The sequence below is a fragment of the Marmota flaviventris genome, chromosome 2 (genome assembly GCF_047511675.1).
Source record: "Marmota flaviventris isolate mMarFla1 chromosome 2, mMarFla1.hap1, whole genome shotgun sequence".
NCBI classification, from domain to species: Eukaryota; Metazoa; Chordata; class Mammalia; order Rodentia; family Sciuridae; genus Marmota; species Marmota flaviventris.
In genome coordinates, this window is record NC_092499.1 from 173,619,781 (window position 1) to 173,645,240 (window position 25,460).

The 25,460-nt window shown below is 50.0% G+C and overlaps 1 protein-coding gene across 7 annotated transcripts in view; it reads right to left on the reverse strand.

The window, feature by feature from the left end:
* Positions 1–25,460, reverse strand: part of Smox (spermine oxidase) — a 36,624-nt gene that overhangs the window by 9,943 nt on the left and 1,221 nt on the right. Inside the window, exons 1-2 of one of the 7 annotated variants that reach the window (XM_027954900.2) lie at positions 20,463–20,714; positions 19,134–19,250 (exon numbers count right to left, since the gene is read on the reverse strand). In XM_027954900.2, coding sequence (XP_027810701.2) covers positions 19,134–19,250; positions 20,463–20,501 — 156 coding nt within the window. In that variant the 5' untranslated portion in view covers positions 20,502–20,714. Of the gene's footprint in view, positions 1–2,811; positions 3,046–19,133; positions 19,251–20,462; positions 20,716–25,460 lie in introns of those variants that run through there. The other 6 variants (XM_027954887.2, XM_027954906.2, XM_027954897.2 and 3 more) reach the window with 6 other exon arrangements.

Genomic DNA, 25,460 nt, shown 5'->3' on the forward strand with positions numbered 1-25,460 from the left:
GATGGTCACAAAAAAACCATCCTATCCTTGTAAACATGCCCCTTGGCAACATGACTTTGCCATTTCTCCCATCAAGAGGTGGAGTCCTTTTCCCCACCCCTGGAATCTGGGCTGGACTCATGTCTTGCTTTGATTAGTAGAATATGGTGAAAGTGATATTTGTGGCTTCAGAGCCAAGGCCTCAAGAGATTTCGTGGCTTCTACTCTCACCCTCTAGAATATAACAACCATGGTGCAGGGGGACCAGTCTTATCCTACTAGAGACACATGCTGGAACCAAAAAACCTATGCCAACCACCAAGCATGTGGGTGAGGCCATCTTAGATATCTTAACCAACCCCAGTTAAGCTGCCAGATGACTGTTGCATATGAGGGAGCTAAGGCAAATCCAGCAAAAGACCCACTTACCTGAGTCCTGCCAACATTTCTGACCTGCAGAATTTAAGCAAATCAAATGATGCTGCTTTAAGCCATTGCATTTGAAGGCATTTTGTTATACAGCAATAGCTATCCAATATATTCTAACACACAGCAGTATTAGCCCTCACCCTAAGAACTAGGCATGTTCTCCTTTTTTATGCCTTCCCTTTCCTTGGCTGCTTCTAATTAAATCAGCAGTTACTAAAAATAGCCCTGTACACATGTACATGCCAAAAACAAGAGAAAATGCAACCTCATACCACAGCTAACAAAACAGAATTTCCTGGCGTCTCTGGAAGAAGCAGGAATGTATAGGTCTCTTTGTCCAAGAAAAGTGATCAGACTGAAGAGCACCAGTAGTTGAAAGCCTGGCGCCCTGCCTGCAAAGGTAACCCAGTGGTCTTTAAGGTCATTCTATTACTAACCTTCCTCTAGAGCCTTAGGTTTCAGGCTCCCCAAGTGTCTGGTCTGCTGAGAGTTCACAATGGAAGAGGAAAGCTACCAGTACTCTGAGGAGGGACCTGAACCCTTCCTAGGGCACAGCAGGGAGTTACAAGTTACACCACCCACTGGGCAGCCCTGACACAGAGCACCTTTCCTGCCTCAGGATACTCATCAAAAGCAGGAAGAGGTGAGAAGCTCAAGGTCAGGATCAGAGTCAGTGTTCCACCTCTATCCCCAAGCTTTGTACAGAGCAAGCCCCCAGCAGAGGATGTTGCCTGCCCCCTCCCAGCTGGCCCCTCTGTCTCTGTCATCCTTGTCTATCATCCATGCATCCAAAGGGCATCAGACATCATCTCTATGCCAACTTCACAGACATTTCGTGTCCTAGGAACTGCACACATGACACAATTATACACACCCTTGCTCTAACATGTGCTCCCCATCCTGGCCACCTCCATCTTCTCACATTCATCGTTCCACACATACTGTCCCTTCTTCTCTCCATCTGCTCAACTTCTACCACCACCATTGCATACCCAGCCTCCTTCCCCACAGCAAGACTTCCTACCCAATCATCCTCTCAGCCTTCCTCGGCCCTTCTCTCCTGCAGTGCCACCTTGTACCAGCATTTTCCTGTATGAGTGTGAATTGCCCCAGGCAATAGGAAGGTTGGTTAGCAGAGGTGGAAGGGAATTTGGGGTCCCTTTGTAGGTAAGGTGCAGGTCTTGAGATTCAGAGAAAGATTCGTACAGGTTACAGCTAATGATGACCATTTAGCATGGTCATGTCTCAGCTCTCAGCTCTCAGCTACCATGACTAGGCCATCTGTCTCCTTGTCTTCTGTTTCTATATCAAACCCTGAATATCTCATCCAGATGGGTAATTAGACTGCCTTTCCCCAAGGCTCCCAGCCAGCCAACCAATTGGGTGTTAGCAAAGAGTCCCAGCACTTCCACGGGCTGTCCCGGGTTTACAAGTCCTTTGGATGGTACTTTCATCCTGACTTCCAGCAGACACTACAGTGTGTGGCAGAGGAGGAGGGACAAAACTTTACATATGCTTCCTAGTCACTGCTCTAGGGAAAGACTCTTAACTCATTCTTCTACAAGAAGAGGTTAGGTGTCCTAACCTCTGCTGGTTCTAAGCCTGACCACCTTCCTCTCCAAGCAAGTGAGCACACAGGCTCTTCTTGCCCTTGCCAACTGGGGTAGAACAGACACAAACACACACAAAACCCTACAGAGGGCTCATCCACACACTGCAGGCCACCATGTGTGCTTGCCATGGATCATCTTCATGGTCCCAACCCACTTAACCTCTCACTGGTCAGATCCCCACAATGACTGGGAAGTCCTGACCTCCAGCTGCATTTCAAGCAATCTCCCCCACTCTGTAGGAGACTTGGTAAAATCTGCCCATCCCAAAATCAAGTCTTTTACTTGGCTGCTTTCTCTAGGGTCCTCTTTATCTGAAACCTGAATAGACCTTCTTTACAGACAATCCTAAGACCTGCACATCACCCACAAGAAGGCCCAAAATCCCTTCCACCTCTGATAACCTAAGTTTCTATTGTCCTAGGACTAGCTCTCTTAGCAATGATACACTAATTCATACTCAAAAATTAATGACTAGTAGGAAGTTGCAGATTCCCCTTCTTGCAACATAGAAGAAACTAGCCCACCTAGCACCAAGCAAGCTGCTTCTAGGTGTCCCCTTCCTCCTGAACACTATGAATCCTAGCTACCAAGCCAGCATTCTCCAAGAACGTATGTTAGAACTCCACCTTCTCCCCCTCTGTGAAGGACACAAAGGAAGCTTCTGGAAAATATTTACAGGTTATATGAAGAAATGTGTATCCTAAGGAAGAAGATAATGAGATTTCAGACAGGGTCATGGGTTAGAGAATAAAATGTGACCTAGGGAGGTGCTGCCTGGGGTAATGCTCACCAAGTTTCACGCTCTGCACGCGGCCTCCGATGCGGCTGGAAGCCTCAAGCACAGTGACATCTGTGAAGCCCTGCTCCAGAAGTGCTTTGGCTGCAGCCAGGCCAGCCAAGCCGGCGCCGATCACCACCACACGAGGCTGTCCCCTTCTCCGTAGGCCACGACTGAGAGGGTCATCCGCACTGTCGCCACTGGATTCACAACTTTGCATACCGTCCGCACTCGCCTTCTAGGAACCTAGGAGGAGGAGTGTCACAGCTCAGCTGCCCCAAGGGACACTCACAGGCTCCCATCACACTCTGTCCTCTAGAGGGGACCGAGTCCTACTCCTCCCTCTCTGAAGACCTGGACAAGAAGAGTTACCTCTAAAGGATGCAGGGAAGAAGAAATAAGTAAATAAATGTAGGAGAAAGGAAGGGAATAAAGAAAAGAAAAGGGGGATGCATTTGAGTCCCCACCAGGAAATGGAGCCCATCCTAAGCCTCTGACATCCATCAATTCTATCCCAAACCTGTTAGTACCTCTTTCCTATCCACAGGCCCCAAAGCAGAGGCAAGTAGTGGCCAGTGAGGAGATGACCAAAAAAGCCAAAGTCAAGAGACATTGACCATGAGGCTGTTGATCCTGAACTAGCACAGCCAAGCATGGCTACTGTGGTCCAGTATGTCCCAACCCCAGAAAGCTCACACTAACCCCAGGATGCTCCCATCAAACCCTGGAGACACACACTAACCCCAGGATACACATACCCAAGGACATTTGCACAGGCCTCGAGATACTTGCATAGACCATAGGATGCTCACACCAACCCCAGAATGCTGACTCAACCCCGGATGCTCACACCAACCCCAGAATGCTGACACCAACCCCTGGATGCTCACACATACCCAAGGATACTTGCACAGACGACAGGATGCTCAACACCAAGTCCAGGATATTTGCACACAGAAGGATAGACACTGCTTTGCTCCTGACTCTTGCCTGGCATGTGCCCTCGTGTTCTTGTTCTCTCTCTCTCTCTCTCTCTCTCTCTCTCTCTCTCTCTCTCCCCCCCCCCTTCAATTCTCATCTAGGCTTTCTGTTAGTCTTTTACAGTCTCAATGAGGTAGCAATTTGGTGGGAAGGACTAAGTCCCACCCTCCCCCCAGAGAGTGCCACGAGGCTGGTGTCCATCAAGCCTCTGCTATTTCTGGTACATTTTTTTTGCCCAGCCACCCAGCCCCTCGGTCACCACAAAGCAGCAAGGAGCCCAGGAAACGGAGGACCATGAGGACCCGTGGCACCAGAGGCCAGACATCAAATTGACAGTTACACTAAGCCAGCTTGCTCAGAGACGCCAGACTAGAGGAGCCGTTGCTGGGAGGCCAACAGGGTGTCTGAATCTGCCCCAGAAGACACAGCCTCTCTATTCCCAGAATGATCGAGAGGATTTGGAGGTGTCCTGGGACAATACTCTCAGTCCTGATCCTGTTTCTGGTCTTTCTTTGACCCAAACAATGTCTACTCCAGTTCCTTCACTGAGGTTTGAGTAGCAGAAGTTGCAGAATCTAACAGTGTCCAGGATCTAACATCAGAATAAATTCAGGTAGAGGAAGCTGCCTGCAACTATGGTATAAATAAAAAACTGTCACCCATAACCAAGAGTTAAGCATGACCCTTCCTACTGCATAGCAATCCACTGTTAAGAATACACCCAAGAGAAGCAGGGTATATTCCACCAAATAAATCTGTTAAAGAATGTTTCTAGTGCTGGAATTGTGGCTCAGCAGTAGAGGGCTCGCCTAGCACGTGTGAGGCCTTGGGTTTGATCCTCAGCACCATATAAAAAATAAATAATTAAGATAAAGGTATTGTGTCCAACTACAACCAAAAAAATTTTTTTAAAAAATAATGTTTCTACCTAATAACTGCTATCATTCGTTAAGTTCTGTTTTCATTTGGTTTCTCCACAAGCTGACCTGGGGGCAGATTTGAGCTCAAGAGCACCAGAAATGTATGTAGTAATTCAAGGAAACACTAATAGGGCAATGATAAAAGAGAAGTCTAATCAATAAAGCCTTTGTTATTAGTAATAAAAAAGAACGTTTCTAGTGATTTTTTATAATAACAAAAAAAAAGAAAACTATAAACAACCCAAAGGTCTATCAGCAGTAGAATAGATACATACATTGCACTATATGTAGTATAGTCACCCAATTGAATATTCTTCAGCAATAAACAAAACTGAACTATCTGATACTTGCAACAACATAGATATACCTAAAAGACATGACAGTGAGCAAGTGGCAAGAGACAAAAAAGCATATACTGTATGACTTCATTTACACAAAGTTCAGGAAGTTCTGTGAAGACAGGGATCAGAAGAGAGACTGTAAGGGAGGGGAGATGAGTAAGAAGGGTCCGGAGAGAATTTCCTGCATATCTCAATCTGAGTGATGATTACACAGTATATACATAAAGACTCACTGATTTGTACATTTAAGATTTGTAAGGGAGGCCTGTAATCCCCAAGAACCTGGGAGGTTGAGGAAGGAAGACTGAAAGTTTGAGACTAGCCTCAGCAACTTAGTAAGGCCCTATCTCAAAATAAAAAGTGTAAACCAGAGGCTCACTGGTTAAGTATCCCTGGGTTCAATCCCCCATACCAAAAAAAAAAAAAAAGTGTAACTTACTATAGGTTTCTATGTCTATCTCAGATATTCATCCCTGCCCTCCAATCCACTCATCTATGGATCAAAGGCTGGCATGCTGACTTCCTTCTCTGCACATCCCAAGGTCTGGCTACTGAGGTTTCCATTCTACTTGGAACTGTGACCTTGCTTATCAATCTTAGCAAAAAGCAGTCTTTTTCAAAATATATTCAAGCTGCTAAGCTGCTCTTTGCACTTAGCCCCACCTATTCCACCTGCCCACAGAATGTTTGGGCCTGGACGGAAATGACCCACCACCTCCTGACTCGGAATTCCGGACACCCTGACCACCCTCCAAACCCAAAGACTCAGATCAACCCACTCAGGGCAAAACCGATTCTCTAAAGGGACAGAAGGTGGCGCCCGAGGCCCGGAACCCCTCACCGGCAGTTTCCACTTTCAGGAACAGGAGCTCCCTGCCTCCCCTCCAATAGAGGCTGTGTCCCGGCTTTCCCAAGGGATGAGGCCAAAGGCGGTCTCAGGGCTCTTCATTCCTTCCTCCTTCCTCGGTCCCTATTCCCCCTCTCCTCCGATCCCTGAGATGCTAAGTCCTCCTCCTCCCGAGTGCATGGGGTCAGAGCTAGCTCAAGTCATTCCTCCCCTCCCCTCCCCCAGGTTCTACTTCCTGCCGTCTAAATTTAGAGGTGAGGATGTGGCCGCCCGCACGCGCCAGGGGACTGGCGGGCAGGCAGGGTCAGAGATGATGCTGCCGGATGTCTGCCAGCCAGCGCTGACGCTGCGTCAGGTTTGTAAACACGCGGCATGCTGCGGAGGGCCCAGCGCCAGCTGCAATGACGCCACCGCTTCCTGGGCACCCCACGAAGACGTGGCACCGCTGCCGGCACCGCCCCCATGCCCCAGCTCCCCAGGACTGGGGGGGGGGTCCCCTGCCAGCACCCCTCCTCCCTTGCCCCTGCCGCAAGTAATTTCTTGTATACTATTAGTGGGTAAGATGGATGAAGTGGTTCTCAAGCCTCACTGGAATGCATCTTGAAAAGCTGCTAAGGGGTCCAGGGTGTAATACGATTAAACTAAAGGTACTGGTCATCCTATTTATCATCAGGCTTCCTGAGTATTGCCCCTGAAAACCAGGGGACTAGGTAAGCTCCTTCTTTGGGAAGCCTGGATAGGAGAAACTGGCAGCCAGTTACCTGACCTCCTGGCCTCCCCAAGGGTATGGCCAGCTTGTCCACTGTGGAGACAGTCAAATAAAGCCCTAAGTACTACTACAATACTGTCAGCATTTTTGAGGGGCTCATGCAAGAAACTAATTCATCAGGTTCTGAAGCTACATTACAAGCAGACTGGTTTTGGAATGGGTTCTGGATATGGTCATGGAAAATGCTGGCAGGCACTCTCTTGTCTTTAAGATGAATGCAGAAAGAATCTCCATTTCCCACATCAGGTCTCAGAAACCTTGAACTCACAAAGATATCACAGGTGGAGTCTCAGGTGGAAGTAACACAAGTAACTGGAGACCATGTTCTTCCAATTTTATTGTCACTCAGAAATTAACCTGCCACCTTTGACCCTCACAGCTAACCCCATAGTCCTGGTCCTCCATAGGCCTTGTTCTAGACCAGTCCCATTATACCTGGTGCCCCCCAAATGCCAAAGGAGCTCCACACTGCCCACAGAGGGCAAGGAGATAAGTGTTCCTTGTGGTCCCCCTCCCTTATCATCCATGGGTCCAAATGAAAGAAGAGAGAAGACATCCAGGAATCCCTACTGTATGCTAAAGGCTCAAGTGGACCTTTGGGTGCTCTGTTGTCTCCAGCACGGGAAGGGAATGAGTAACTTGTTTTCTTGTTTTCTGTTGGTCTGTATCATCTTCTCCTTTTGGATTTTTTTTTTTAAATAAGAAACTGCCTTATTGAGGAAGAAAAATCATTTAAATGGTCCTCAGTGCCTGCCTGTCTTTTTCTCGCCTTGGGTAAAGAAATAAATAAATAACATCCGCTCCTTGATCTGTATGCACAGGAGAAACAGAACACCCTGTACTTTTCACGCAGATAAAGGAGAGAAGAAAAAAGTGCTGGCTCAGCCGGGCAGGAGAAAGGAGGAGGAAGCAGGGGGAGGCGGGAAGAGCAGGGCAATAGGCATTTGCCATGGCAAAATGGGGGCGGGGCTGGGGCATCCTGCCCAGTGCCTACATTAGGACTCCCATGTCTCCAAGCAGACCAAGCCCCAGCACTTCAAGAAATCAGGCCAGCCAGGACAGGAGTACCTCCCTCTACCCCCATTCAAAATGCCCCACTGCCTCTCCCCACCACTTCTCTAACCCACAGGCCACAGCCACCCCCTGCTGCCCAGGGTCAGCATCACCCTGAGTTGACCTACCCCAAAAGCCAGATTGGATGACAGAAGGCAGCAGGGGAAGAAGAGATAAGAGAAGAAAGCCCTGTCCAATGGCAGAGTCGTCAAACATAGAAAGATAAGGACTAGGAGAACAGGTGAAACCAGGGTGGGCATTAGCAGCCAAGGCACTTCCTCCTCCACTCAACCCCACGTTCTCCCAATTTCACTGTCACTCAGAAATTAACCCTGCAACAAGTGCTTCCTCATGCAAATACTAGAGACATGGTTAGATGGTTAGTCCTGATCTCTAACACCTGTCCCTGCTGAGCCGCTCCGGGAAATGCCCAGAACTGAAGGGAAAATGGGTACATCTCCTTGCACTTGCCCCATGCATCAATGGAGCACTGAGCAGTCCTGAGACTCAAAGCTTGAGGCATCCTTAGTGAAAGACCCTCCTTATCAGTTGGGACAAGCCACGTCACACTTACAGCCCAAATTGTTGCCATTTCCAAACCCAACTTTCCCACAAGGCCCCCATCCTCCTCTCTGAACCTCACCAGCACCTGGTCTCCATCCCCCAGCCCATCTTCACAAAGACAAGTATGGCCAGGCTTCTCACGGTATGCCCAAGAATTCAGCAATTCATCAAGCATCCACCTCATGCCAGCCATGGGGAAGCCCTTGGCAGGTCGGTCCTTCTACTTTCTGGACCCCAGTGGCCTTTCTGGCTTTGATTCCCACCCACAAAATATCAACATACAGATTCCCACCTCCACCAAAGTCTTAGGCCTCCCAGTCCAGCACGGCCAACCTAAAGACCTGGGGGAAACACCCTCCCTCCCATGTGTCAGAAGTTGCTTGGGTCTTCCTAGCACAGACGTGCCCTCGTTGGGACTGCACAGTATGTCACTGTGGGGCTATGTTGCTGGAACCAGGTCTGCTCCATTACTGTTTTCCAAAGCAGCAGTCACCTTGAACTGTGAGTTTCTCACACGAGCTCTGCGCTACAACAGCCCCCAGCCAGCCCTCAGAGCACCAGCATCTCAGGAAATCCTGCTGCCTAGAGTCTTAGCAGTGAGGCTGTTGCCCTATATGGTCACTGAGCAGGGCCAGGCTCCAGGCTGGACTGGCCCCCAGGTAAGCATGGCCATGCCCAGTGATCACTCACAGGAGGGCCAACAGCCCAGCTGGGTTTATGGCATCTCTTCTTCCTCAGTGTTGGAGCCCGCCTCAGCCTCACCCTAACAGTGGCCACTTCAACAAAAACAATGCCAACAAGAGCCAGACTCCCTGGTACCCACATCCCTCCTCAAAGATACATAGAATTCTGCCCATCCCTGGGCCCTCTGAACATAGGTCACATAGGTCAAGTGCCTGAGCCCTGTCCTCTTCTCAGGGCCACCTCAGGATGAATTTCCTCATCCATTTCCAGGAGAAGGGTAAGGCCCTAAGGCAATTGACTTGAAGTGACTTGTCACTTCACCCCCTCCCCCTTGAGGTCTAGGCCTATATCAGCTGAACCTCTCCAAATGGAACATGCCTTCCAACCAGAAGTCTTCCCCCACACTCTAAGCCCCCACATTTGCTCATGGGAGACCTGTCCAGAGTACCCTCAGCAGCAAAGATCAGCTCACCTGCACCCTTCCCAACCAACCTTGGGGACTTCATGCTCTCCTCCCAACAGATATAATGAGTACCTATGGGCAGCAGCCTCCTCACCTTCCCTAGAGGGACCCCTCTCTCTCTCAAGCTTCTAACATAGGAGAGGGAAAAGGACGGAAGCCAGGGGCTGGCCCAGGGAACATCTTTGGACTGCCTGTCAGGTCTGTCAGATTTGAATTCTCAAGTCCCCCCAGACAATGCAATTATTCTTCCAATGTAAAAAATGCCCAGAAATCCCAGACCAGCTGCTTTGCACAGCAGTGCAGACAAAGGGGCTCTGTGTCTACAGCAAGGCTCCTCCCACCCCTTCACCCCAGAGAGGGCCCCCCCAACTACTCCCAGCCAGACCCTCCCCAGCCTCCTCATCCAGGCCAGTGAGGAAGCAAAAGGGACAGGATTACTGAGCCAGACTGGGGGAAAAAGCACAGGCAGTCTTTAAGTCCAAAAGAGGAAGGGAAAGGGAGAGAACACAGGCCCAGGAGGCTGGAGACCTGGGCTGAGGCTCCACTTCAGTATCTTCCTTGCTTTCCAAGTGACACCTAGACTACTATCTGTCCTTCTCTGAACCCTACTTGGCCAACACCTCTGAACTCACCCCAATGACACAGCATCTGTCCCCTGCTTCCTGGGGTCACCTGACTTAGTCCCATCTGATACCTGAAGCCTCCTTTAGTCTTCCATACTTCCCCATCTGTAAAATGACAGAAGATCCAGCTACCTGGCAGGACTGCTGGGAGGATTAAATGAGATAACACTGGTAAACAGTACGGCCAACTGCAAAGACCACCTCAGAGTGGGAGGGGAAGAGAGGGAGATCCCTTAAAAGGCCATTATAGGAAGTCAGAGTCACCTCTCCAAGGGCCCAGAACTCCATTTCATGTATAAGAACCCCAATCTTGATGAGAGCTCAAAACCCAGCCTCGGCCTTGGCCCCAACCCTAATATCAGACATCAATCAGGTACCCTACAATCTGAGCTCGATTGACTCCTCCCAATAATAACTCGGTCTGAACCCCACAGCACTGATTCAGCCTGACCATCCTACCCAGCAATGATCATGAGGGGCCACCAGAGATGTTAGCCATTAGTCAACTCCAAGTTCATGAACGAGAAAAGGCATAGGTGCCTCATTCCACAGACCTCCAACCACTAGCAGTGTCCTTTGGCCCTCACAGGCCAAAAAAGGGGAAAGGGCCCCATCTTTCTTCCTGGCACCTGGACTCCTCTCCAAGCACAATGTCTTTGTTACCCACATCTCTTCCTTAAATATGTAAAGTCCCTAAAAGCACAACTTTAAAAGGCTTTATAAGCCTATTCAGAAGAGTAATAGGGGAGCCAGGAGTCCTTGGCAGGCCTGTGCTGCAAGGACAGAGGCAGCCCTTAACTCAGTGCATGGGGGCAAGAACCAAATGCTCCTCCACCCCCAGGGAATCAGTAGGCAGGACGAGGAGGCACACTGTGGGTGGTGAGCACCCTGGGCTGGTCTCTGTTTCCCAGGATGCTCCTCCACAAGGCAGAATAGGCCTGCAGACAACCCAGGTTAATTGTTCCAGGACTTGCATCCCTGGGAGGAATAGGTAATTGTATAGCTCCCTGCAGGGACAGGCCCAGGAGACTACTCAACCAGAAGCCTAGTTGTGGGTGGAGGAGGGGAAAAACGTTTTGGAAGAAGCCATAGAAAAGATAGGATCTTCTTGATGGACATAAAGGTCCCCTCAGTTGGAGACCTTGATGAGACAAATAGGTGGAGTTGAGCCAGAATACAGCCTGGGACTGCAGTTCTTCCTCCCATACCCTGACCCCAACAGCTTTACCCAAAGTTCCCTCAACCCCGCCTTCCATAGATCCCACCTTTAGCAAAAATTAGTGCATGAACTATGTTCAGACAATACATCAGTTCAGGGATTGGTTTCCATTTCTTCTGAATGCTTCCTATGAACCTGTCAAATAATACTGACTCAGCACTCTAGCTTAGCTTCTATCTCCAACTCCAAGCTGCTCACACCCCACACCCTGATTTCCCACCTTCGTGTGTGTCTGTGTGCACATGTCCTGGCTAGCCAAGAAGGAAATCTCCTCTCCACAAGAAGGACACACCTCTGTCCCTTCAAGTCCCAAATCTTCCAGAGGCATGCAGGTACCATGCCCTCTCGATGTCAGGGTCTAACAGGCTAAGTACACCACTCCTGGCTAGTTCTATAAAAGATCAAATTGCCCAGACAGCAGCCTTTACCACTAACCAGTGTGGTTTTGAAGAGTAGAACCTGAGTCTCATTTTCCCATCTATATAATGGTGACATTCACCCCTACCCTGAGTAAGGACAGCCCTGACCCCAGATCCTATCCACCAGCTGCTATGTCTCCAGTCTCCTGCAGCTTTCTAAGCAACTCTCAGGATAAGACCATCTGGATTTTCTCCCTCTGAGAAGGGCCTGACACAACAACTCTTGAGTTCCCCTCAAGGAAACCATCAACCACACAAGTATAGAGACATCAGAGAACCAGTCACTGCCCTGGTGATTAAGTTGGTGCAAGACTTCCCTTGGTGATGGCAGACCAGGCTATAGACAGAGGAGAACCAAGAGAAGATGGTGCTCACAGCCATTCACTTCCCTAGAAAAAGGTCTCTGACAAAGCTGAAACCCAGAGAGGAAAAACCAGTCTCAAGACAAGGGTACCAGTTCTGAGGTGCCCAAGCCCCAGGGGAATCCCAGGAAGAGACATCTCTCTCTCTCACAATAACAAAAGCACACTTCTTTATGTTTCACTTGATGACCCAATTGAATAAAATAAATGAATTGCTATCCCCTCCTTATAGCACCATGGTTTCCATGCAGATCCTGGGGTCTGATCACTTGCTTTTAAATATCAATGGTTTGAATCTCCACCACTTATTTTACAGGAAAACTAAGCCTCAATTTCCTCATCAGTAGAGTTGAATGTGACAATGCATGCACAGTGCTTACCCCAGAGCCAGCCACAGAGCAGCAATGGTTCTTACCTTATCCTACAGAACCTAATGGCATTTACCATTTACTAATGGCAGTTACCCAGTGAAGACAGGACCAGGTGACCATATGTGGGTGAGGATGGGGTAAATCTACCAGTAGAGAGGTTCAAGAGCCTCCTGCAAGATGATTGCACAGAAGGATTGTCAGGTCTCAGAGAGCCACCCCACCCCACCCCACAGGGACACTGCTATGGCAAAGGAGGAATGGGGCATTGGGAGAGAAGGATCAGCTCAGGATCCCCCTTGCTGGCTGCACTTGGACCATGAGGCAAGGGTTATGAAGCTGCAAGTGCAACTCTAGGACAACCTGTGTGGCCACTAGCTTCCAAGATGGCCCCAATGATGCTTCTGTCCTAGTATTCATACCCTAGTTTAGTCCCTTCCTCCCGCAAGCCCACCTTTGTAACTAATAGGATATTGCAGAAATGATGGACTGTGACTTCTGAGATTAGGTAAATTTCCACCTCACTCACCTGGAGTACTTACAGTGGGGGAAGATAGTCATCATGTCCTGAAGACCCTCCAGTAACCCTATGGAGAAGCCCACAGGCTAGGAATTGAGTTATCCCCACAAAAGCCAAACCAGCTTGCCAAGCAAAAGTGAACTGCCTAGAAGCAGATCTTCAGATGACTAGAGTGCTAGCCAACATGGTGACTGCAGCCTCCTGGGAGACCCCTGAGCCAGAACCATCCAGCTAAACTGTTCCCAATTCTTGACCCATATTAATGGAGAATAATAATGTTATATAAATGAGGTCATGTGTGTGTGTGTGTGTACGCACAGTGTGCACGCACGCACATGTGAATGTTGCTAAGGACTAAACCCAGGATCCAGCCCATGCTAGGCAAATGTTCTACCACGGAGCTACAACCACAACCCTGAGGATAATAAAAGTTCATCACTGTTTTAAACTACTAATTTTTGGCTACTTTATTACCTGGCAATAGATAACTAACAGTCAGCAACTCTCTTTCCAGAAGTCCCCATCCCACTGAGGATCTCAGCCCACTCTGTTCTGAAATGTAGTACTAAGGTACAGTGGGCAGGGAGCCTGTCCCAGGCCTAGCAGCTTATAAGGCCCAGGAGACAGGAACTGCTTCCCAGTCAGCACATTAGACTCACATGGAGATTTTTACAAACAACCTATACCTACACCACATCATTTAAATCAGACTCCTTGGGGTGAGACCTAAATATGGATATTATTTTAGGCCTTGCATGATGCTAACATGTAGCCACTTCTCTAAAGCAGGCTCCAAATGCAGACTGTAGGACAGCCCAGAGATATTCAGGATGTGTTATGTAGCAATGGCAAACGTGACCCCAGCCTACAGTTTAGCTGGAGGTCTCCCTCTATGCCGCCTCTGCCTGGCTACCAAAGACATCTTCACTCCATGTCTGTAATACACCTGAAGGCAGACAGGTGTCCTCACCTGCCTTTGCTCATGCACCAAGCATATCCACATCCTCCTCCCCTTTCTCTGCCTCCAAGGCCCACTCCAGCCCAAGGCCCAACCTCTCTCAGGGGGTGCTCCCACAGGGGAAGTATCGGGCTGCAGGGATGGGGTCTAGCTCAGAGTGTTCTCAAAAAGTCTTTTTTTCTCATCTGTAAAATAGGAATTACCATTACACCTGCCCTGATCTCTACTGGGTCTTAAGTTTCCTCTCACAAGTCCTCAGAGAAAACTATATTTGTATTTTTGTCTCCCCCAGGATTCAGTCTTGCACGGAGCTCCACTAGCCCCTAGGAGGACAGAGGAATGACTTAAAGAGACAGGGCTGCCCTAAAGCTCATGGCTTCTTAACTCATGAGTAGAATAAACAGTGCTAAGGGTCGCCATGGGAAATTCCAAGGAGGGTATAAAAAGTTATCTATCTAAAAAAGGTGGGCTGGGGAAGGAGTCAGATTTCCACGATGAGAGTTAGCTCCAGGAAGGGGAGCCACAAGCACCAAGGCTCCCAGGCGCTACTTACAAGAGCAGCCCTCAACAGAGGAGACCAGTGCGGCCAAACCACCTGGCAAGGCCCCGAAACTCCAAAGCCCCAGGTCCCAAGCCGCAGCACTCACCTGACCTCCCTCGGTAGTTGCAGCAGCCGCCCTGGGAGTCTGCGGCAGCGTCCCAGCGCCAGACAGGGAGGAGGTATCTCCCACCTCCGCGCAGGGACTTCCCCAGCCCCACCCCTGGGGCGTGGTCAGCGCGCTGAGCTTCCAGACGTCTGCCACACAGGTGTGCGCAGCAGCACTCTCACAGGACAGGACTGCCTGAGCCTGCTAGAGAACAAGACCCTCCACCCCCACCCAAGGCAGTGAGGCAGCGTCTCAGCCCTCCAGAAAAAGCAGGAGAGGCAGGCAGGCAGGCCACACAGCCACTCAACAAACAGCATGGGCACTTCATCCTCCGTGGGCTGCGCCCTGCTGGGTGTGGAATCTGAGTAGGCCTAGGACATGTGGGTGGGGAGATGTCTCAGCTCCATCTTAAAGGACCCAGGTCTACAGGCATGGCAGGTGCTGAGAAGACTGGAGGTAAGCACAGCCAAGGTTTGAGAAAGAATGGAGAGGGGCAGGTTGCAGGGGACAGATTATTCCCACATCTAAAGCAGTTTAGCAATTGCTACTCTGGGGCAGGCATCAGGCTCTCAGATACAGCAATAACCAGAAGCCAATCCCTAAAGGACCTGGCAAGTCCAGGTAACAAGTGCCATAAAGAAAAGAAGTCAGGGTGGAGGGACAGGGAACCACTCTATGTAAGGAGGTAAGGGAAGGCCTCTCTGCCTTCCCTTACCTTCATACACATAGATGACAGTGAAACAGAGGAAGTGAGAGTGCTGTGTTGACCTCCTAGGGACTTACTGAATGGCAGGATATGGGGGCCAGAGCAGGCCAGGATGACTTGAGTGCCCAGTCATGACCACTGGGAGGAACCAAGACTGGTTGTAACTGAGTCAACTGGCCACCTCACTCTGCACTTCACAACAAGCCTGTGATGTGAAAAAAAGGAAAAACTAGCTCAAATACCTTGGTGCAGGACCCACAAGTGCAAGGTGGGCACCACAGGCCTGATTCCTGAGCCCCATTCCCTCCTCAAGGCCATCACCAGAGTTGGGCAAGCATCCCTTTAGGTGGCTTCCATTCACAGGACCCAGCATGCACCCTCCCCAAGCCAGCCCCTGCATCAGGCATCACCTGAAGGCATCCGACCTGTCCCTAGGTGATTCAGTGTCCCCAGCGCCACCCACAAGCACAGAGATACACCCTTTGTGCAGATCAGGCACTGGACGCCTGGGAAGTATGAGCTAATAGACGAGGGGGTGGCTGGGCCCTGAGGCTTCTCCCCTTTCCCTGCCAGCAGCCACAGCCTCACAGTGCTGGGGTTAAGGAGGACAGCCAGTCAGCACTTTCCACAACTCTTTCAAAACCACTGACAAGAACTGAAGCTTGTGGGAGCAGCTCAGCTGGGGTGCAGTTTCCCCTTGGTGGCCCCTCGTGACTCTGCACAAAGCCCAACTGTGCTTGACTCCAGCTCCGGGGAGGGGGTGTCTCCTGCAAGTCTATCTTCTCTCCTAGGCCATGGGGCCCCCACTGGGCCCAGCCTGGGACTTGTGCTCCCTGACTGTAAAGAGACCTCACAGCCGCAATGGCAGAGTTGTCTGAGGTTTGCTGGGTCCAAGGAATGTTTGCAGGGGGAGGAGGGATCCTCTTTCACCATAAACCATTTTCCAGGAATACTACCTCTCTGTAGTCTCCACACAGCACAATGTATCACAGAGCACAGGCAGCATGCATGATGAAGGAAGGAAGGAAGGAAGGAAACTTCCCCCAAAACTCCAGCCACCAGATGCACCTCAAAGCAAACTGCTATTTATTTTGTGCTTCCTGTGCCAGGCCCTGGGCTGGGCTCTTCATTCACTGCACTATTTCATTTTCACTGTATAGCTACCCATTGTACAGATGAGGAAACCGGCTCCGAGAAACTCACCAACAGGATGAAGGCCACCCAGAGAGAGGGAATGGTAGAGCAGGGCTCAACCCTTGCTCAGTTCTAAGTCCCCACTCTACCTCCTAGGGTGGCAGGCACAGGGACTGCCCTGGGCTTGGTACTTTCCCTGTCTTACCCCTCCTGTCTTACCCACATACTGACACTGAACACATTGTGCCAGGCACTCTGGGTTGGCAGAGTCATCCCAAAGCCTGGTGACTCACCCCAGCTGCACTGCCAAAACCTGGGGCTGCCACCAGGAGGCCACCTGCCTCCTGGTCCGAATGCTTAGCTAGGTGGGCTGCAGGCCAGCCTAGTCTCCCTGCCTCATAGTGCTGGCTTAGGCTTGTCAGCCACATTGTGCCAGGCCACAGCCCTTCACCCTTGCTTTTCTCCCCAAAAACAGGGTCAATGATGTGATGTCATTACTTTTGCCAGCACAAATGAAAATTCAAAAAGACTGATTTTTTATTCCCTATAGACAGTCACTTCTCTCACTGGCAACAAATTGCCCCCTCCTGGTGACTTCAGGGTGCCCTGTCCATTCTCACCTAACAAGTGCACAGAACCAGCCTCCAAAGGGCTCTACAAACATCCCAGCCTGAAGCACAGCGTCCCAGGCAAGTGCCAGAAGGTCTGAAAAACCAGGTGTTCATAGAAAGTGTCCATAGAAAGGTGTTCATAGAAAGTACATGCATGGGCCCCGGCCTGAGGTTTAATCCATAAACACCTACGGAGTTTTGATGCTGAGTTTGGATGATAAACATTCTTCAAGTCCTTTTGTTGAGTTCAAAGAGACTTAATAACTCTCAAGCTTTTGAAGTCAAAAAGAGTCATTCATAACATTCTACCATCATCGTTATCTCTACTCTTCACTGAGCACATTCGAGCTACAAAACATAGTGCTAAGTACTTCCCCATGAAATATTTTCAATTAATCCTTACATCAGTGCCCCTGTGCTAAAGAGGAGGAAACTGAGATCGCAGGAGTCTCCACAACCTGCCATCCGACAAAATGCACTTCGATATCTATTCCATAAGATACTAAGCCTCAGGCCTCACTTTTTTTTTTTAATCCAGTTATAGTCAAGTTCATTGTCTCTCCTTGAGTTACTTCCTAGACTCCAAACCTTTAACTCACAAAGTTTTGTATTGTGCCTGGTGTTGTTTAAAATTAATTTACCAAATTAAAGACAGTAAAAGAGCCCTGTGTGGGTAACACTGAAAGGCAGCATTTAGAACTTTCCTAACAGTGTTTGCCCATTGGTGGTCCTGGGTGTCTCCTGCTTGAGTCATCTCTAAAATCGAGCTGACTTGCGAAGCTGAAAAGAATAGCACCCCACTCCCAGGATCAGAAGTACAGGCAGCTGGGCCAGCACCCCCAAGTGAGCGTCTTGGGACAAACTGAGAGAGCTGTTGGGTAAGGAAAGGGCATAAGGCCAGATGTCCCAGAACCTGAGTTTGACCCCCACCATTCCATTTCCTGCTACTGACAGTGTCGCATCTGTGTCTCATCTCACCCAGGCCTCCCAGGCTATGTGGGAAGGCAAGGGACTATGTATCCGCCAGGGCCTGGCACACAGTTGACAAGGGGGTGGCTAGGTTCTTTGTTCTGTTTTCTAATAAATTCCAACTCATTTCCAAGTGCTGCTTCTCCTGGTCTCAAGTCACAAGGGCCTTAAAACCCTCCCCTAAGAAGTAGGTAGAAGATTCAGGGATCTGACCTAGCAGGGCAGGACAGCCAGGCCACCCAACTCTGCTTCAACCCAAATGTTTTCCTTTGTTCTTCATCCTCCACCCCTGGACTTGGAGAGAGCCCTGGGCCCCCGCCTATTTGAGGAAGAAAGAACAAGGGGCAAAGGAGGACACGGGAGCGTAGCTGGGGCTGGATGAAGAATCCCAGAGCATCCACTCCCAGGCCTCTCGGAGGTTGCGCGTCAGTCACCTACACCAGCCTGTCAGCACCTGACACTGCACCATCCCAGCTCCTCCTCCTACACTGTTTGAAATGCCACACCTGTCCCCTCACCTGAGCTGCAGAACAAAGAGTCCTCACACTGCAAAGGAAACCAGACGTAGAAGGGCAAGGCAGAGTAGCCTCACTGATTGTCCCCACCAGACCCAGGGGATAGGGGGACAGTAGGGACAGGGACCCTGGAACTCTCCCCCTCCCACCTCCTCCACTGACCACACCCTTCCCAGGGAAGGCAACAGGGAAAGATTCTAAACATTCTGGGTAAATGATCAAGAATCTAAAGACAAGGATCATATAAGCAACCAGTCCCCTCCCATGCTTTAAGGAGCACCGCTATTATTGGGTGGGTAGGGGAGAGGGTCCTGCACCCCTGCTACCATCACTGCATGTCCCTGCCGTGTTTCTCACTAAGCACTGCTCTGATCACATCCAAAACTTTTAATGGCTTCCTGTGGCCTAACAAATGAAGGCAGGTCCCTGTCACCTCCCGGTTGCCCGCAGGCCACTGGTATCCTACACATACCCAGCAGAATCCTCAGACTCCCAGATCCAAGCCTGTGAGTTCTCATTCCGCTTCCCCACCCTGCAGGCCACTCCTCCAGGGAGCCAGTCCTGGCTGCCCTTGCCTTCACTCCTCCTTCTCCTCTAAGGACAGCTCTGCTCTAACCAGGACCCCACCCCAAGCTTTAGTCTGCTCGGCTGCTTCTTATACCTTGCCTCCACATGTCTGTGATGACGATCCTCTTCCCCAGGTCCCTCCTGGAGACACCACCTCCATCCTTGAATCACACCAGTAACAACAGCCAGCTGGTGTTTGAGTGTCACAACCCTACAAGGGGGGGGATGGTGACATTATCCCCATGACACAAATGGGGAAACTGAGGCACAGGGAAACTCGGGGCAAGAAGCTTAACACTGCTGTTAAGAGGAGGTAGCAGAGAGGTATAGAGCAGGAGACCCTCGAAGAATCCAGAAGATCCAGGCACAGTCACCACCAGGTCCTGGACATCTGATAGGTCCATCCAGGCCCCTTTTTCACTTGCTCAGTGAAGCAGAGCCATGACCACAAGAGCCCAGTGTTGGCTCTGGGCCCAGGTACTGTCCAGCCTGCCCTTCCCTCTGTAGTGCCCTTTTCTTCCTCTGATTGTCCAAATGTGCCTGTCACTGAGTCCACCTCTCCCAGGAAGCCATCTCTCCATCCTTCCTTTCCTCCCTGGCATATCTGGACCTGCCCATCACCCATGTTTGTGGACTCTCAACAAGCAGCATCCTTCTATATCAGCTGTTCCCAACAGGTGTCTTCCGAGTCAGTGAGATATTATTAGGGAGTCTTCAAAAAAAGACTTCCTTGGTTGACTCAGTTTGGGAAACACAAAATGGTTTCCTTCTACAGGACTTGTCAGAGCCTTTAATGCTCCTAAATCCATTGTAAATCTCCCACAGATGGAGTAGATTTGCCACTTTCTATTATTATTTGTCCCCAGAACCCTTGAGGTTTCCCAGAACAGTCAGAGAAATGCTGACCCATCCACCCCTTCAGGACAGCCTGGCACAGAGGTAGCGGGTAAGACTGGCTTGGCCTTAACCTCCTTTGAAGAGGCAGGTGGGACACCTGGGGAGCCTGAGAGCAAGTGAACCCCTGCCCTGACAGCCCCTCTGGGCACTACCTAGCATAACAGAACCTCTGCCCTCCATGTCTGGCCTCCCTATCCTCCTCCTAGAGAATGTACTCCCCCTGCCAGTGTCTGGGGGAACCTCAGCTACCAGTGATCTCAGTGCAGAGCCTAAGGAACAAGGAGCCTTAGGAGACCCCCCAAAGCAAGTTGGACGGCTTATTCGTGCAAGTTGGTTCTTCTACTCCATTACTTAGCATGCGAGTTTTAAATATTAAACCAAAACTAAAATAAGTTAAGCTGCCACTCTGAGAAGATGCAGTGCCCCACCCAACAAACCCTGTGACATCCCTCCCTTCCCCCAGGACTGAACATCTCTCAGTTTATAGACAAGGAAACTGAGGCCTCAAAGGAGAGCAGACACTTGCCTGTAGGGGCCCAGCCAGGGGCAAAGCAGAGAGAAGCATCCAGGGCCCTCAACGCCCAGGTCCACTGGGGGAACAGCCAGAGTGGGATAAAACCCCAACAGCAGCTCAAGTGACCATCAGCAGCAGCACCCGGGATTCACACCCAGCCAGAGGAACAGACAGGGCACATGCCAGGGATGATGGTCCACAGCTGGGGACACTTCAGGGGCTTTTCAGAGATGTACAGCTGGGGCTGGAGGCCAGAGTCAGCTGTTTCCCCAATCTTTCACCCCACCCTGGCTGGAGGAAGGGTGCTCACCACAGATTGGCTACGCGCAGCACCCAGCTTGGCTGTGGGCAGAGATAAGGTGCCCCGCATGTCATTTGCATGTCACTCTGCCCAGGAACAGAGCCACCCCAAACACCCGCTGTGGTCTTGGAAGCTCCTCCCAGTCAGGAGCCCTAGAAATCAAGCCTGGGTTCCCAGGTGAAACTCACACCTCTAGAGGCCCCTCACCCAGCATCTACTATGTTCTTCTCTGCCCTTCCCCCCAGTCTCACCTGCACCCCCAAATCCCCACACAGGCAGCTCCCTACACCTCCCCAACATGGTTCATAGGAACTGAGATGGTCCCCTTTACCTGTTCCAAGTCCCGCCTGAACTGCGCAGGTTCCTCAGGACTCCAGTCTAAATCCTCACTACACAAATCGGGGCCCCTAGACCAGCAGCACTGAACTGCCCAGGCGCTTGTTAGAAATGCAGAGTCTCAGGCCTCACCCCAGACCTCTGAATCAGACAGGACCAACCTGCATTTTAACAAGCTGCGCAGTTGATGCGCGTGTGTTTGAGTTTTGAGAAGCACTTTTATAGACCACCATTTAATTAAGTCATGGCAATCACAACCTATAACCTTCAATGGTTCCCTGGGGCCTAGTACAAGTCTAGACTCAGCAGCTTGGCAGTCAAGCTTGACCCAGCCTAACTTCAACCCACTACTCCAGGTCTGGGCTCCCCCTCTGCCTTGGGAATGCCATTCCTCCTTTGTCAGCATGACCACCCAGAACTCTAGGACCCTCTCAAAGCACCACCTCCTTCAGGAAGCTAGTTTGAACTGCACCTCATTATCACAGCTGGCAAGCTCACTTGTATTTCCTGGAGAGTGGGGACCATGTCCTTTGTCCTCATTGGCTCTGAATACCAGGCTGGGACACAGGAGATGCCAGGTGCCAATGACAACTAACAAGGTCCAGTGCCCAGCTGTCCGGAAGTCTGCCCTCAGCTCTAGCCTGCCCACCTGAGGCTCTGCCACAGCCTCCCCTTTAACACAGTGGACAAGGACTTAGGTGCTATGGAAAGGCCTCCTCCATGGGCCTACTGACAACCCTGGGGCCTGGTGAGCTTTCGATAATATGTTTGCCCTGTGCCTCAGTTTCCCCAAATGCGGAAGAGAATACTGACTGACCCTCTCTTCCTGTGGAGCTGGCAAGACATGCTCAGACAGATGAGCAGATCCCCAAAACTCTGAGGCTCAGAATTTGGAGCAAACAGCTGTTTCCAGTTTCCATCTCTCTGTTCCCCCAGTTCTGTTCCCACATTCAACTCAGTCCAACTCAGACTCCAGCCAGGTTTCCCAGGGCCAAGCCTGAAGCTCTACCTAACAGCATTCTAGATGGAATCCAAAATGGGCCAGCTATCTGCAGAGACCCCACCTGACCTCCCTGTCCTCTCCAGGCATTTTAAGAGACAACAAAGAAGGAATGCTATACCCAGGGAGGTGAAATTCTAACAGGTTTTTGGACCTGAAGCAGTAGACCTCTACAGCACCCTGACATCACAGTATGCATCATGCCCAACTACTGGGTTCATAGCCCCTCCTAGAAGAAAAAGCAGGACATGAAGCAGAAAATTTTTTCACCTACTTCACTCCAGGATCCCTTCCACCTTAGAGGATATGACTTCTCTCCTGTCTCCTCAGCTCCCCAAGCCAGGCACCTCAGGGAGTCAGGAAAAACCCCTTGTTTGTTCAGAAGTCCTCAGGAGGCACATTTATGAGTGGCATGAGAGAAGCAGCGGAGTGAACTAGAACGCACACCATCACTGCTAGTTGTATGACTGTACCTCAGTCTGCCCATCTATAAAACGGGAGTAAGACTGATCTTACAGAGCTGGTAAGAGGATTAAAGGAGTTAATGTTGCAAAGTCCTTAGAACAATGCCTGACACCCAGTGAGCATACCAGAGCCTCGTCCTAGCCTCTTGGTCTCTGCCAGATTTCTCCATCCCAGGATGCCCTCCTTGTTCCTACCTATTCCAGCTCAAGGCCTTTCCTAAGTGTGCCCGCCTGACCCCGGATCCGAATCACCAGCCCTGAGTTCTAGCATTCAACTTGTGGTGTGACTTCAATCTATCCCCAGTTCCCCTTTTAAAGGCTGAGCTCTCCTCCTTCCCAGATCTGAGGTCCCCTGGCTCTCAATCCTCCTTTCTGAGAGTACCAGTCACATGATTCATCCATGCAAACAGGAGAGCTGTGGGTAGAAAGGTAAGAGTCTACAGAGAGGGCTGGGGATATAGCTGAGTCAGTAGAGTGCTTGCCTGGCATGCCAAGGCCCCGGGTTCAATCCCCAGCACGACCACCAAAAAAAAAGTCTATAGAGACCCCCATAGTCCCACCCAGCAACCACCCAAGGGTATAGGCTGAAATGAATCCCAGGCTATACACCTCTCCAGAAATGGAGAATCTCCCTTCTGGGGCAAGGGAGAGTGAATAGAGGGGACAAAAATCAGATAGGTGGCTACAGAGGGTGGCTGGGGCCCAAGATAAAATCAGCTACTTGAAATCTGTTTTCATGAACCAGCCCAGATTTCCACCAAATAAAGCAAAGGAAATCATTTGCCCTCAACCCACAGTGACCCACACAGACTCCACACACTGGAACACCCCAAGGTGTAGAAGTCTGACCTCAAGCCACCTGTACTTTCTTCACTTCTCCCCCACCCCCAGGGATTGAACCTAGGAATGCTCAACACTGAGCCACATCCCTGGTCCCTTTTTTAATTTCTTGTTTTGAAACAGGGTCTCACTAAATTGCTTAGGGCCTCACTAAGTTGCTGAGGCTAGTTTTGAACTTGTGATCCTCCTGCCCTCAGCCCCCAAACTGCTGGGATTACAGGCACGTGCCACTACACCCAACTTCTACTTCCCTTTTTCACATCCCACTGGCTCTCTCAGATTCTTGCAGCAATTTGCACAACTACTTTTGAGGAACAAAAATAAAATCCTCAAAGCCGCTTGAAGATTAAAGGGGCTCCTGTGCTAACTGCAATATCCATCTCTTTTTGCCCAGTCCCATCCTTCCCACCTGGCTCCGATTTCCTGAGCATCAGTTACAGGCCAAGCCCTGTGCTCAATGCTCCAGATAGAGCAGCAGGCCATTCAGTCAAAGTTCCAGACAAAGTCTTAGAAGCCAGATAAAATCAAGTAAACAAAGTTAGGACAATTGTAACAGTTATGGCCTCTGATAAATATAATGAAGAAAGTGAACCAGATGCTATAATGAATTACAGGAGAGGAGGGCCCCTCTACCTATACTGGGAAGGCATTTGAGGAAGTTATATTTAAGATGAGACCTGAAAAGTAAGGAGCACAGCCAGCCCAGTGAGGGCACTGGGAAAATCCTCAAGCAGAGAAGATAGTACAAGCAAGCAAAGGCCCTGGGGCAGGAAAATGCCTAGGCTGTTGGACAGACAGATATAATTCAGATGTCTGTCAGGGAGCATACAAGGAGATAGTGGTCAATATAAGGCTGGGGAGGTCAGCAAGGTCAGATCACAAAGGGTCTGAATGACCAGGAGAAAGTTTTGAGATTTTATTCAAGTGCAATAGAGATCCATCAATGGTTTTAGAGGAATAAGGTGATATAATCAAAATTTTCAGCATTATTCTTGTTAAAATAGATCAGAGGACACATGCAGATGGGAAAAGCATTAGCCCATTAGCCCATTAGCCGCTACTCTCTGCTACTATAGCATTCAGACAAGACTTAAAAGATGCCTTGGCCTGGGGCAGGAAGCCTAGGGCAGTAACCTGGGGTGGTAACAAGGAGTCAGAGCATGGAGAACAGGACTGATCTAGATTTTGTGGAAAGTACTAAAAGGACTTCCTCTTGGACTGGATTCAGGGGGGAAAAAAGGGAAAGGAAGGAGTTGATGCCACTTGTCGTAAAAAGGTGAGTAGATTCTAAGCAACACTCAAAAGACCTGGAGAGGATCATATCTGGGGAGTGCAGTCTGGGTTCTGTTTCATCCACATTAAGTATTTTGTCAACCAGGACATCATAAATCAGATAGGTGGCTACAGAGTGGCTGGGGCCCAAGATAAAATCAGCTACTTAAAATCATGAGAATGAAAACATGTAAGATCTGTGTGTTTATGAATTAATACTTGCTTTTTAAAATCCTAAGGAAAAATGAAAACTGGGGCAAGGGAGAGTGAATAGAGGGGACAAAGGGGAAAGCAAAGCTGGGGAGTCAGGAGAAAGGAGGGGACTGAGAACAGAGATGGGGCATGTAGAGCCTACAGCATGTAGAAATGAGTGAAGGGGTTGTCAAAAAAAAGACTAAGGAAGAGGCAGCCAGGAAGGGGAAAAGAAAACCAGGAGAAGTAGTCAAGGAAGGACACTGATTCTAGGAGGAGAATGGAGAGAGGTGGGCAGAGAATGGAAGGGGTGTGCAAAGACAGAGCCCTGACTGCATGAGCTGCAGTTTCAGGGAAGTTTCCCAGTCAAGTGGGCTGCAAAACAGAAGGGATGCTCTAAAGGAGCAGGTATAGTCAGCTCTCCAGAGAAGTTCCACTATGAAGAGAAGTGGGTCCTAGCTGAAGGGAGAGGGAGATCAAGGCAAAAAGGGGACTATAAAATGCGAGAGGGAGCAAAGTCTGTTCTTATAGTGTAAGAAATGACCCAAGGGGAAAGAAGCCACTTCTAACACTGAAGAGGGAAGGTAACTGAGGGATGGGCAACA